At 39.1% G+C, this 14910-nt stretch overlaps 1 protein-coding gene across 3 annotated transcripts in view; it reads left to right on the forward strand.

The window, feature by feature from the left end:
* Positions 1–13874, forward strand: part of LOC108263481 (EMAP like 4) — a 109769-nt gene extending 95895 nt beyond the window's left edge. For all 3 annotated transcript variants that reach the window (XM_017464301.3, XM_017464302.3, XM_017464300.3), the window contains 5 exons: positions 1047–1144; positions 4221–4308; positions 4640–4738; positions 5430–5560; positions 8938–13874. In XM_017464301.3, the coding sequence (XP_017319790.1) occupies positions 1047–1144; positions 4221–4308; positions 4640–4738; positions 5430–5560; positions 8938–9357 (836 nt within the window). In that variant the 3' untranslated portion in view covers positions 9358–13874. The remainder of the gene's footprint in view (positions 1–1046; positions 1145–4220; positions 4309–4639; positions 4739–5429; positions 5561–8937) is intronic.
* The last annotated feature ends 1036 nt before the right edge of the window (positions 13875–14910 follow it).

Below are 14910 nucleotides of genomic sequence, written 5' to 3' on the forward strand. Positions count from 1 at the left end.
ACAAAAGGCCATTTGGGATTCAATCTAACAGTGTATTGGAGGAACAATAGAAATATGACGTGTAAGTCATAATAAAATATCAGCAGCTAGAAAACATTACTTAAAATAAAAATTAATATGAAACAAAGGTTTACAGTGGTGCTTGCAAGTTTGTGAATTCTTTCGAATTTTCTATATATCTGCATAAATATGACCTTAAAACATCAAGAGATAAAGAGAAGCCGGTTAAACAGATGAGACGTAATTATTATACTTAGTCAGTTATTTATTGAGGAAAATGATCCAGTATTACATATCTGTGAGTGGCAAAACTATGTGAACCCTTGCTTTCAGTATCTGGTGTGACCCCATTGTGCAGCAATACTGTAACTACAACTAAACTTTTCCAGTAACTGTTGATCAGTCCTGCACATCGGCTTGGTTCAATTTTAGCCCATTCCCCAGTACAGAACAGCTTCAACTCTGGGATGTTGGTGGGTTTCCTCACATGAACTGCTTTGCTTCAGGTCCTTCCACAACATTTCTATTGAATGTTGAGGGGTTTAAATAACGAGCCTAATCAGGGGTGAAACACAAAACAGCTGAGAACAACGATGAAACATAAGGGAAACAACTAATAATACAGGGACGGAGACAGGACATAAACCATAACAAAACACACATGTCAAGAGTAAACAAAGTCAGTGTCTGAGCATGCTGCGTCCTCCAGCGCTTTGCGCAAGAGGAAATCGTGACCGTAGATAAGACCAAAAATGCATGTTGTAATGTTACCAAGCCACAAAGTCCTGCATCCTGAGTAATTTCTCATGTTGTGTCAGAAAACTTTGTTACAGCTTTAGCACTGACACTCGCATCTCCTTCCAAAAATGCGAAATAAACATCTCACAGAAAACTTCACTATAACAATTATGCATGTTTTCTTTCTGGTTAGGTGAAGCATTCACTATAGAAGTCTCTGTGTTAGTAGTTATTATAAGAGCTGTGGTATTACAGAAAAATGAATCAGCATTGTCATGAATCACCTTACTTTCTTTCTCTTTTTTCAGATGGTACACTGCTGGCAGTGGGATCACATGATAACTTCATTTACCTCTACACAGTGTCGGATAATGGACGCAAGTACAGCAGATACGGGAAATGCTCTGTGAGTCTCTTGCTAATGCGTATGCATGTCTGTGTCTTTCTCACCCTTTAAAGAGAAGCGGTAAGATGGCTGTCATAATTTAGAAGCTCTGTGTGTAACTCAGCAAAACACTATGTTGTGTGTGTGTCAATGATTTTATGTGCCTCTAAGGGGACTTCTGCTTTACCGAGGTCAGCTGCCTATATGTTTATTTCTCCCTTAGGTGTTGTAACATCTGACATCTTGATGTGAGGGGATGTATGCGAGTGTGTGTGCCCGAGAGAAAGAGAGAGAGAGACAGTTGGAGTCAGTGCAGATTATTGTAAAGGACTGATAGAAATAAAATGTTGGTGTCCCATGAGGTGAAGAAATACAGCAGTGGTGTTGCTTTTGGTGTCAGTAAATAAGATATGTGGACTGTACTACAGCAACATATTATTAGCAGCTTTGGAAAGGTCAGTGGAGGCTCGGTTGAGGTGGGTGTTTATGGAGCGTGATACTGGGTCGGCTGTGACCTGCTACACATCTCACTGGGCTGGAACTTTATGAATCCCACCTCTGTTTGACCTTTTTTTCTTTCCTGCTTTCTGCCAGCTTTTTCTCTCTATTGCTCACCCTCTCACTGCCCTGAGAAATTAAGGAGACCGGCAGCTCAAGTCTAATTTTTACAATGTACAGTTTGAGCAGAAAAGATTTTCTATAGTCCATGCACTGTACTTTTCACAATTGGACTCAAACCTTATGGAATTTCAAGTCTGATTAAAATTTCTGGACTTGCAGCTCAGTATGACTGGCAAAATCAAATATAATGTGTTTTTTTTTTCTTTTTCTTTTGTTTTTTTTCTCCCCCCAGCAGTTAGTAGAAAACTAATAAGGATGAAATCTCAGTTCACGGAAGTCATCAGTGTTAGGTGTCTGACCTCTGTGTATTGGACGATACTCAGTACTAATGTGAAACATTTTTTATGCCTCTAAACAAGGCTAGTGCTTTCTTAAACCCCACTACTGAGTCAGGTTTACTGGCATGAAACGCAGGTTATGGTTATTTGCATAGGGTTATGTACTTGTGCGTGTGTCTGCTAGTCTGTATGTGAATGCTGTGCTGATGTTGAATGGGAGTGTACAGATGTGGATAAGCAGTGACAGAGGGTCCAGCAAAACAACTCGCACAAGATGGAGAGCAACACGAGCCACAGAGGAGGAAAGAGAGACAATGTGGCGATGTCAGCTTGTGGCTTTATTCACACCAGAGGCTGTATACACACATCAAGCTAGTTCAGTATACAAATGGAGGCGTCTGCACAGCTGCACAACAGCTGCATATTAAAACAGTGTCTGGCACTGAGGGGCGGGGGCTGGGGAAGGCGTGGATATGTGTGTGGATGAGAGCCAGGCAGATGAAGACGAAGTGCTGTGGTTGGAGTTTCCCAGCAGGCCGATGTTGATGACGTGGGCTAGAGTATATGGTGATGGAGCGCTGCATGTTGGCTTTTTATTTTTTTATTTTTTTATTTTTTCCATACAGCTTCATGTGTGAGTGTGCCTGTATGAAGTGCATGCACAAGGGTGTATGTAAGAGAACGTGACTTTAGCGGCTTCTGCCCCATTCTTGGAAAGATGTGCGTGCGTTCGTGTCTGTGTTTATGTGCTTGAGTATTTGCACGTCAGAAAATGGGAAGCAAACCTATTCAAGTGAATCAAAGAGTATGGAAAATAACAAATCAAGGTTCTCCTCCTAAACTAGGAGTTAGTGTTTCTGGCATGAGAGCCCTTCTGTCTGTCTGTCTGTCTGTCTGTCTGTCAGTCAGGAGTCAAAAATGTATAATATTTGGCAGCCTAAAAAATTGTTATTTTAAATATGATTTACTAGTTATGGAATCCATTGCTTGCTAAGCCTTCTCCAGTTTAAGAAGCAAAAGTTTCAGCACCCTATACTACACAGGCGACTGTGTACTTCATTACCGGTTGCATTTGCCAGTTTGGTCCAACAGGAATGAAAGCACAGTTGAGCCACTCATGTTCACTTGGAGCATGTAGACTGAAGAGAATCACAAGTGTGTTCTCTACAGAAGAGATTGTTGCTGTTGATCCTCAATAGTCTATACCTGAGGTAGTTCTTAATAAAGCAGCTAGTAACTTGTGTATGATATGAACAGTTCACACACTTCTGTTCATTTTAGCATTGGGTGCTTCCTATTTTAAGGGCTTCTATGAGACGTGTGACACGGTATATTTTGTTTGAAAACACTTATGTTGTGTTCTATACATGTCAGTGTGTGTGAGGTAGGCATGTGAGTATAATCTAAAAACAGCAATAGAGTAATTACGCTCAAAATATCCATTCCTACTGTCTTTAGTCCAGATTCCCTCCAGTTTTAATTAACTCATTATCTGCATAAAAAATACTATGGTACGAAAGTTTGCAGTGGAAAACCAGTTCTTAATCAATACAGCAAATAGAAACATAATTTTGTATAGCATTTGACTTTGTTTAATTTAAAGTGCTTTTAATGAACATGTGTGCATAAGAATGCAGAGAATGTTGATGCACATATTAAACAATAAATCACAATTAATACAGTAACATGACTACACTAATTATTGTTAGGGATTATCCAATATTTAAAACTGTTAGTTATTGATTGTTCTACTGCCTCACTTTAATAGTGCATTTAATACTTGACCCAAGAACAATTACATGCCATATTGTTCTTTTAAACTGAATGTGCTTAGAGAATCAGCATTCATATCTCTGCACAGTGGGTGTTTTTGGCTTTGTGGTGTGTTTTTGGCTCTGTGGTGTGTTTGCAGGCCGTAGAAAATAACTGACTCTGACTCTGATTGGTCATTGGCTTTCTGTATGGGCTGTATGCAGCTTATCAGCGTCTATTGTCTAATTGGTCTAGAGAAAGCAGGAAGGAGAGGAAATTGACTTTAGAAGCAGATGAACAGCAGCTGATAACCCTGAATTAACATTTGGTTTTAGATATACTCACATAATGAGTCCCTTAGCTCTGTTGCCATTGGATCACGGACAGATACTTTTGCTTTGTTTCTCACAAATTGATATATTTTTTTCTACTTTTTTTTTCTTCAGGGACATTCCAGCTACATTACGCATCTTGACTGGTCCCCCGACAACAAGTTCATTATGTCCAACTCAGGAGACTATGAAATCCTCTACTGTGAGTGTGCAGCCACAGGAACGAACACACACACATGCAAACAAGCGCACACACCAAACCATGAACATGAAATAAGTCTGAACTTATGAGTTAAGTCTGTCACTCACATCAGATCAAACACATTTTTTATTTTATGCATGTGAAATTACTCAACTCAAAATTACTCTCTCTCTCTTTTGCACTCTCTCACTCTCTCTCTCTTTCTTTCTCTCTCTCTTTCTCACTCACACTCTCTGTCTCCCCCCCTCTCTCTAAAACACATGCCCACCACACACTTTTTCTCTCTCTCTGTCTCTCCCTCATTTTCTCAATCTGTTTTTTTTTCCTTTAGGGGACATTCCAAATGGCTGTAAGCTGATTCGTAACCGCTCTGATTGTAAGGATATCGACTGGGCCACGTACACTTGTGTGCTGGGATTCCATGTCTTCGGTCAGTATGATGAGTTTGTGCACTGTGGGGTTTGGCTTGGCTTGTAGGTATTCTTAGGACTGGTTTCTTAATTATATGTGTTTTGCTCTGTGTTTAGAGCTGTTTCGAGTGTGTTACTCTGCTGCTTACTATCCAGTTGTTTTCTCCCCTCTTTTTATTGCTACTCTTATTCTTCATTCGTTTTTCTCTCATTTGACCTCAACAAGTTTTTCAAGCCTGCTCCATGCCTAGCCATGTTGGTTTGGTGACTGCAGTTCAGCAATAGCTGAAGCAGGGAGCAGTAACCGAAGCAGGGACACACACACACACACCTCCACATATTTGAGCTCTTTATTGGGTTGGAAAAACAGTTTGCTAGTGATTTGCAGATTCCACTTCAGCCAGCCAGAGGGAGCGACACACTCACTGATAGTATCTTCCAGATTTCCACCACTGAGCTTAAGTGTGTGTGTGACCTGATTCAGACAGAGATCCTAATAGAGATAGTAATGTCTAAACTCTATATACAGGGGTCCTCCTATTAACTTGAATAACTAGAGTCTAGAGTATGTGACACTTGTTATTCGAGCTAAAAGAAGGACCCCTGTAACAGTGTACATTCATGCCTCTTGGTGTTAGATGTCCACCCTCGTGTGGTAAACAATGCTAAACTCTGACTCTGTGTATGTGTTTTGTGTTTGTTGTGGAACAGGAGTGTGGCCGGAGGGTTCAGACGGAACAGATATCAACGCTCTGGTCAGATCTCACAACAGGAAAGTCATCGCTCTAGCAGATGATTTCTGCAAGGTGCATCTGTTCCAGTACCCCTGCTCCAGACCTAAGGTCAGTGCCAACATCCTAAAAGAGTCAGCAGAGATACTACAAGAGATGTGTGTCTCATCATAATAGCATATTCACCGTCATTAATTTAAAATTGCCTTTACTAGATAGGTTTCCAAAGGCGGTCATGTTGTAGCACAGGGTGCCTTCGGCATTGTATTACAGTATACAGTATGCCCATTTTATGACCTTCTCACTCTAAACTCACCCAGGTTGTTTTTTTTTAATGAGGTCTTGCTGCTCTAAATATCTTTTTTTATGTAAAATTACAGTTTTTAAAACTTAAGACGTCATCTAAAGATAACTACTGACTATTTAAACATCTTATCAATAATAATTGAAGCTATCACATCATTTACAATAATCCTTCTGTTCATACACTTGCATCCACCACAGTACGTCAAAATCCAATGCCATCATTGGTTGATGAAATCAGAATGTCTCCGAATGTCCAATTTCCATTGGGTTTTTTCCCCCAGATTTGTGATGACATTTAGTTAATTCAAATTGTAACACTTGCTCCTAGCATGGTGGAGATAAGGAAGATAGCACGGCCGGTTGGTGTGATGTGTTACCAACCTAAGGTTGGTTATTTTTCAACAATAGCATGTCCCAAAGTTGATCTCATACCACAGCATTTTGCCCACAACTTATTATTATTTTCTATTAATTAATGAACAATAATTAATTTTGTTTTATAAGCATATAAATGAAATGTGTTGGAACGTCTGCAAAACAAGTTAGTCCCTGTTATAAACAACCATTCCCTTGTCAAGCTCTCCTTTTTTTTCCCTCCATCTTCAAGTTAATAAAAAAAAAAAAAAAAAAAAAGCTTGTAAAGAAACCAGAGAAACCGGAAAGCACAAAGTCATCTCTCCTGATAACCTAGTGACGGTTAGAAAGTACTGATGCCTGCAACTCCTTCCATAAATGTTAATTAAATGTCTCCAAGCTTCACCATTCAATAATTATATGTTCTTCTTTGTTAAATAACATGTTTTTCATCGGTTTATTACCGGGCTTAAATTATGTGGCATGTCCACCATACAAGTCCCTGTGAAGTAGCTGTTTCTATAGAAACGATAACTTATTAAAACAAGCACATTAATATAAATCTGTGATTTGAACAGGGTTGGGAGGGTTACTTAAAAATGTATTCCGTTACAATTACAAAGTATTTCATAAAAAAATGTAATCTGTAAAGTATAACAATATGAAAGTAATGTAATCTGATTACTTTTGGATTACTTTAAGGTCACATATGTAAATAGAGTCAAGAGAAAAGCAATATGAACTAAAATACTTTTAGTTAGAGCTTATTTTAGAGCATAAACATGTTCAGTGTTTGGATTTGTTTTAATAAAATAAATAGATTTGTTGCTCATGTGAGTCACAACTGGCAAGAGATAACCAGAACTATAATCATGCAGCTGTCTATATTGTGTTATGTCAAAGCAGTGCTCCAGACAAAGAAAAATGTATTAAACAGCCATTGGCTCCTATAATAAAAAAGAAAAAAAAAAGCAGGCACCAAATGCTTTTTTATTTTATTTCAGGTGCCACATAAGACTGAACATGCGTTTAAAATTTTTTATAACACTTATTTTCAGTCATCCTGTCGTGTGAAGTCTGGCCTTTTTTTGCAGCATCAGCATTTAAATCAAAGTTCACTTAAAGTGGGATCTGAACGTCTTGTAGATCACATGCTTGAGACACTGCTTGTGCTAATGGTGTTTTTTTGTGGTGCACTCTGCGATTTACATAGTCATGAGCTTTTTTATGCTTTTGACCATCGCCCTGTTTTCTCACGGTCTCTTTCTTGAAATGCTTCGTTCCGGTAATGAAATCCATCCCCCTGCTATTTCTCTGCCTGCTTTGGAACAGAAGTCACAAAACGTTTTCTGTGTGCGATGAGCAGACCTGAGGCATGCAAATTCTTGAATCCAAGAAGTTTTAAAATGCCTTTCTGCACTTTTACTTGTGCGTTCATTCATTGACACGGAAAGATGATCCCCTGTGTCTCCGTCGTTTTCTCTCTCTCTCTCATGCTGGCACAACGGGAGCCTGCTTTTTTATTAACAGGTGTGCCATCAGAGTTGGTGCTGGACAGAGATGTTGATTGTTTGTTTGAAAAAGTCTGATGTTTTTCAATTTAACCTGCCTTTTTGAGGCGGAAGCTGATCCTTGCTGTCCCCTGTGCGTATTTTGGCACTCTGGATGAATTTGAACTCGGTGAAACTGCCCCCCCCCCCTTGACATTTAAATGCCCAGCGTCTCATTGTATTACGTCAACACGACAAATTATATGATAGGCCAGTCCTCACAGAACATGCAATTAAAAAGACATTACGTGCAAATTTTTTTAATCGAAACATTTCATTTCTTTGGTTTTAAATGGGAAAAATCATGATCCTGATAGTATTCCCATTTTTTACAAAATGTACCTGTAATCGAATTGCTTTGTTTTTTGACATAACTGTAACAGATTACAGTTACCAGTTACATGTATTCCGTTACTCCCCAAGCCTGGATTTGAATTACAGCCAGCACTATTGTCAGAGCTATGCTGATGTTATAGAAAATTAATCTACACCTTCTGACCAATCACATAAGAAACTTCAACAGAGCTTAGGTACAAGTAATATTAGACTACTGCTTTCAGTAAATACCTAAACTAGTGACATTATCCTGTGATAAAAACATAGCTGTTAAAAATTACGTTTGTTTTTTTGTATCAGTAATTTCATTCAATTCTTAATTTCAAATCTCAATTATTAATTGTAGCCATTTGAGGATGTTTAAGTTTAGCAGAATGGATAATCCAGCACCGAACATACTCAATGTCCACTTTATTACACTTTTTTACCTGTACGCTCGCTCATTTATTCAGCCAGCCAGTCATGTAGCAACAGTGTTATGCCTAAAATCAAGCTGATACAGATCAAGAACTTCAGGTAATATTCATATCAAACATCAGAATGGGGAAAATATGATTTCAGGGAAAACCACAGCAGGAATCTGAGGCTACAGTAGGCTCACCGAAACTGGACAGTTGAAACAGGCAATGTTTTTCCATCAATCTTTAACTGTCCATTTTTGGTGAGCCTGTGCTAAACTGTAACCTCAGCTTCCCGTATGATTGGGATAGATTACTGTATAATGGCTTCTGTACCATTCTGTGTAATCTCTAGAGATCTGTTGTGTGCAAAAAATGTAAGGAGATCAGCAGTTTCTGAAATACTGAAACCAGCACCTCTGATACCAACATTTTATCAGCCGATTAGCTGTTTGTATAATCACATGAATGAGCAGGTGTATAGGTATTCCTAATAAAATGGACAGTGGACAATTTTGTTCATTTTATTTTATTTTGTTCACAGGCCCCAAGTCATAAGTACAGTGCCCACAGCAGTCACGTGACCAACGTTAGCTTCATGCACAACGACAGACACCTGGTGTCGACAGGTGGCAAGGACACCAGCATCATGCAGTGGCGCTGCGTGGGCATGAGCGATCCCCTGCACAACTCAAGCACAAGAGTCCAGGCCCCTGTGGCTGTTGTACCCACCTCTTTGTCTATCACCAAAATGGAACCGGACACCAATACGCCACCCCCAACCCCCACCGAGCCCCTGGATGGCACCCCTAACGGACAGCAAGATGACCATGAAACTCCACCTCCCCCAGATGAGCCCACTCCCACTTCCGATAGCACCGTGAGCCCAAAGGACAGTCTGGAACCAAGTGATGACACAGCCACGCCAAGTGATGAGGGCGCACCCTTCACTCCACCCTCTTAAACCTGTGGCTGAGGTGATTAGCCCTCGCCTCCGTTCGAGTGCTCCACCCACAGGCACTAGGTTTGCTGTGAAGGTTCTAGCGCATGCACAGGGCCTCCTTAAAGTTTTAATCTTTTCAGGTTCTTTCTACCTTTCTTTCAACATGTGTTTGTATGTCGTTAGTCCAAGAGGGAGAAAAGAGGCAAAAATGAATGAAGTATCGCTGTTGTGTTGCCCATGAGGAATCATGCTTCGAGTACATAGATAAATGCTGTTTGAAATATGGAAACGGACACTTGCATGCCTGGATACACTGATACATACAAACACTACAGCAAACATGAGGCTTACTCCAACACACACGAGGGCACATACGAGAAACATAGTTATGACAAGGGTTTAGTAGATCATTGTATGAACGTTAAGATGATAAATATCAGCCAGTATAATGCAAAATATAACTGAAATTAGTGAAATTTAATATAGGCTTATGTTAAGACTTTTAAACTAATCATTTACTCTGTTTTGTGAATAATGAGGAGTTTCAAAACCATTTTTTTTGTGTGTGTGTGAAATGCCTGCATAGCATCTTTACCTGAGCCAAGAATATTTTGAAAATGCCAGGCAGGTAACACTGACTCATTGAATGGACTTAACTCACCCACTGGCTTCTTCTTCTACAAATTTTAAGCATGGCATGAAGCTAATAATAAACATTCATGATCGACTAGGTATATTATCAAAATATTATCATACACACACACACAGACACACACACACACACACACACACACAGTTTTTCTGAGGCAGTTTGTCCAAAGCCATTTTCTTCTGGACATTTTCTCCTGTGTCTCTGAAGCTCTGCCCAGCACAGCGTATGCAGATCAGATCAGCAGGCTGTCTGAATGTCTTCAACATGGATCGTCTTGCAGTCATCAGTATTTCCTCTGACAGACTTAACCTAAACGCCTCATACTCAACCGGCGCTTTTTTATTAGCCTGTATTCTAAATGCTGTTCTCTTTCCATTCAAGTTGCTTTAGATTCATTTTCCGACTGTTTTTTTTTTTTTTTTTTTTTTTTTTGCTTCATTGTGTTCATTGGACTGATTTTTTTTTTTTTATCTTGAAAGTAGATTAAATGAGTCTTAAATGTGTGTGATTGCGTGTGTATGAGATCATGTGCAGATGTATTGCTGATGGTAGTTGGGGGTTTTTTTGTGTGTTTTTTTGCATCTTTCATTCCACAGGTGTTGGTGCACCTTCCTTTCCTCCCTCCCACGGAAACTCAGGATCACTTATTTAGGTCACCTTCCTAGTAAAGAGCGTGGGAGTGAGATCTGTGCTTGTTCTCCTTTCTTTTGCTCAGAGCGCTTCTTTCACCACTTCAGTAATGCATTGTGGCAAAGATACTGGGCTAAAGGATAACATATTGAACCGAGTTTTGTATTTTAAACATGAGCTGCAACACAGCAGAGCCAGTCTGCAGTAACACTGTGGCTGTTCACACTCACTGTTGGAGTTTTTTTGTTCCCAGTTACAGAGATGTGCTGTTTACAAATTCTAAAGAGTGATGCACCAAATCCTAACAGAGGATGCCTCCAACTTTTTGAGCATAAGCCTGTGATTCTGAATCTAGACCTGTTTTCAACATGCACTCATCACCTTCCCTTTGTTATTTATTTAGACCATGCAAATTGCTATGGTGCTTCAGCTGTGTTTGACTGTTTTTGAAGGAAACAAATAGGATTGCTCATTCCAGCTCACTCTTATAACATCCTGCTCACTCTTATAACCTCCTGCACACCCTCCTAACCTCCTGCACACCCTCCTAACCTCCTGCACACCCTCATAACCTTCTGCACACCCTCATAACCTCCTGCTCACGCTTATAACATCCTGCTCACCCTTATAACCTACTCACCCTCATAACCTCCTGCTCACTCTTATAACCCCCTACTCACTCTTATAACCTCCTGCACACCCTTATAACCTCCTGCACACCATTATAACCTGCACACCTTTATAACCTCCTGCTCACTCTTGTAACCTCCTTCTCACCCTTATAACCTCCTGCACACCCTTATAACCTCCTGCTCACCCTTAAAACCTCCTGCTCACCCTTATAATCTCCTGCTCACTCCTGCACACTCTTATAACATTTTACTCCTGCTCATTGCTATAACCTTCTGCTCACTTTTAAAACATCTTGTTCAGCTATAACCTCCTACTGTTTTTTGCTTCTTGTTAAATCATATTCCCCACTTCTGCTCCATATGATAACATACTGCTCACTATAGCCTTGTATCACTGCTGGTCCCTGTCATAACCTCCTGCTCACTGGTATAACATCTTATTAATTCTTGCTTCCTGTTGTAACCCTTGCCCACTTCTACTCCCTGTTATAACCTCCTGCTCACTGTTATACCCTGCATTATTCATGATATAGTTAATATGCATTCATGTGAAAGGAAGATGATAAGTGTGTGTTGAAAACATTAATTAAATACAGGCCTAAACTTTTTCACAATACAATACAGGTCGTCACTTTTCAAAAATATTTATCAAAAAAGCAACCTGGTCTCACGTGTGTTGCTGGCGACATCTTCTGTACACTTGCAGCATTACAAGGTATTGAAAAGGATGGATGAAAGTTTTAGTATTGGCAGTTAAGAATGAGTATGTATAAAGGCATGAGGTCTGGTGGTAATGCATGATTTCTTTTTAAACTGTAGGAATAATGAAGGTTTTAGGGAGTATTAAGAAGAATAGATCAAATACATATGCGGAGTCATGGGGGTTTTATAAAGATTTTGGTATGTGAATGATGAACTTATGCTGTGTTTTTATGGTTGTTTTTTTTGTTGATGTCTTTTTTTTTTTTTTACATGGAAGCATTCAGTATAAAAAAAAAGTTCTGAGTGTATTTTTATACTGGTCTAGTTGTAGGTAGTGTGCATGTTCAGGAAAGCCATTTTGGCATTAGAAGTGTTTAGTAGATGGAATGTTATGATGTAATATGCCTACCAAGTCGTGCAGTGTGGTGTATTGCTGCAGCAGTGCTGTTACTACAGCCTCTCATCTCCAGCTGGTCTGCAGTTTTTCTAACCCTTTGGTTTATAAGGTTTTTTTGGAATTGCTACCATTTTTTAATGATAGTTTTTGGTGTTTTCAGAGAATGCCTCTGTTTGATTTCTATAGACCGATTTGAACCTGCTTTTGCTGTAATACTTAGCTTTAGTGCAAAACGGCACTGTTCCTTTGCTCAGGGTCAGACCTGGTCACCTTCCTCTCCTACGTTTGCCTCTGTGTTGATCACCTCCTTAACATTACAGCAAACTTCCACACATAACATGCCCTTGGTCTTTGTGACCGGGTGAGCTTCAGGCTAAGTTCAGGGATTTCACAGGCTACCATTTCCAGACACCATTTGTACATTCACATGTGGATACTATGTGTATATAATAGTTCCTCTGTATGTATATAACTCGGTGAGAATGCATCCTGTACAATAACTTGGCCATGTTCATCAAGAAAAGCCTTTTGGACAGTTCTGCAATCGCTGGTGCTGCAGGACCGAACTGAAGACCTAGCTGATAAGAAATCAGGACAAGATCTTGAATATGCAGCAAGAAAGCAGCTTTTATGTAAAGGGGATGTTCTTCTTGGACATGTTGATTTACTTGGAAATTCTTTGGATACATTTTGCCTCTAGGACCCTTACTTGTGAAACTGACTTATAATTTTTGCATCCAGTGAAGGTGACATTCAGAACACTGTTACCTGACATTGGTGTCTAAATAAAGGGCCTCATTAGGAATGTTTCTTGAATGTCACGAGTGGCCTTGCAATGTGTCTTCTTTGGGAGAGTGTGGAATATGGTATTGGTAAATATATTGTATTTTTTTGGTTTTTGAAGAGGTGGTTTGTTTGATAACAGCGGGTGTGATAATTAGACGTACTTTTTATATAATTGAAATAGTACTGTGGATAAATGCATAAACTTTTATTGGGAAGGCCAGATCTATGTCTGACATTCAGTAATCAGACTGGGTTTTTTTTTTTTTTCCCCCCCCAGTTGTCTGTATTTCTGGAGTGTTTCTACAGACGTTTACCATATCCGTTCCTGCATGAAATGGCCTTGTATTTTTTTAATGGGGAGAGGAAGAAGTAAAGAGTGAGACAATGCAAAACTGGAGTGGAAAATTAAAACTCTTCTGGAAAGGTCTGGATCCCCAGCTAGTGGCTCTTTCCACATTAGGAACCTTGGAATCAAATTCCCAGAATGCTTTCCCAGTTGCCAGTTTGCTTGATCAGATCCTCATTGGAAAAGAGGGTGGGAAAGGAGCCGGTTTTCATATAAAAGCTTTGTGACAAACATGATGAAGTTGGTTGCAGCAATGATAATGAAAATTATGTCAACAGATATGAAACTTTTTTCTTGTAACAGTGTTTGAGCCAATATGTCTTTCATGCATTCCTGTCAAAGGGCAGAAAAATACTAAAGATTTTAGAAAATAAAATCATCATTTTAAAATGATATGGTTATGTGTTTCATCTTTTGATCAGACTCTTCATTTAAAATGTATAAGTCTTAAAGGTGCTCTGGCTGTCCCTCTCGCAGAGCCCTTAAAGTAAATTATATACGTTTAAATAAATAAATATGTATTAAATAATTAATGTAAAAAAAACATTAGTTGTTCAACAGTTTCTTTATAAATTGTACATATAAATCACAAGTTAATAATCAAATATAGCTGTAAACAGCAATGGCGGATTCCTCCTCAAGATTGCGGACCATTTCAAAATTGACATGGGAGAGAAATGTATCCCACAGATGCAACATTTACACATTTCAAATAATTCACCAATATGTAAATAGTTTGGACAACTTTTATTCGATTCCTTATTGCTTATCAGCCTATAGAAAGACATGTATCCCACACACATGTACCACAGTTCAAGTCTATCAGACCTACAGTTCATAAGGAGAAGATTTTTTGTAGTTTTAGACTGGAGAGTCATGGCAGACTTCAAGGGTCCCAATGGCTTTTGTTCCCCATGAGAAATAAGGCACGTATACCAATTTTCAGACATTTTGGACTCATGGGACAGAGGGAAAATCACATAGACTTTGGACATGGCCTGTAGTGCCACTTATGGGCTCATGCAGGTCATTTGAGGTGTTAGAGTTACTCGTGGCCTGTAGTATCAATGTGCCAAACCTTTTCAATCAATGGCAAATTTTAAGTTCATTTTTGTAGTTGTTCCACAGATGATCATTGTAGAGAAAAATCAGGAGTCAGGGAGAATTTTGGAGAATTACTTCATGCTGATACAATGCTACTTTAACATTATTTTGAATTGATTCCTTCTGCTATAACATTAACTTGGTTTACTCTGTGCTGCTATAACATTAATCTGAATGAAGGCTACTTTGGCTCAATCCAAGACAAACAGCACCACCTAGTGGGCAATAAAGATAATGTTAAACATAATATAATATATTATAAAATAGAATATTCCATTAAATATCATTGATTTTTGGAGATATGAGGTTGCCATCGCACATGGTA

This window comes from Ictalurus punctatus, chromosome 3 (genome assembly GCF_001660625.3).
Source record: "Ictalurus punctatus breed USDA103 chromosome 3, Coco_2.0, whole genome shotgun sequence".
NCBI classification, from domain to species: Eukaryota; Metazoa; Chordata; class Actinopteri; order Siluriformes; family Ictaluridae; genus Ictalurus; species Ictalurus punctatus.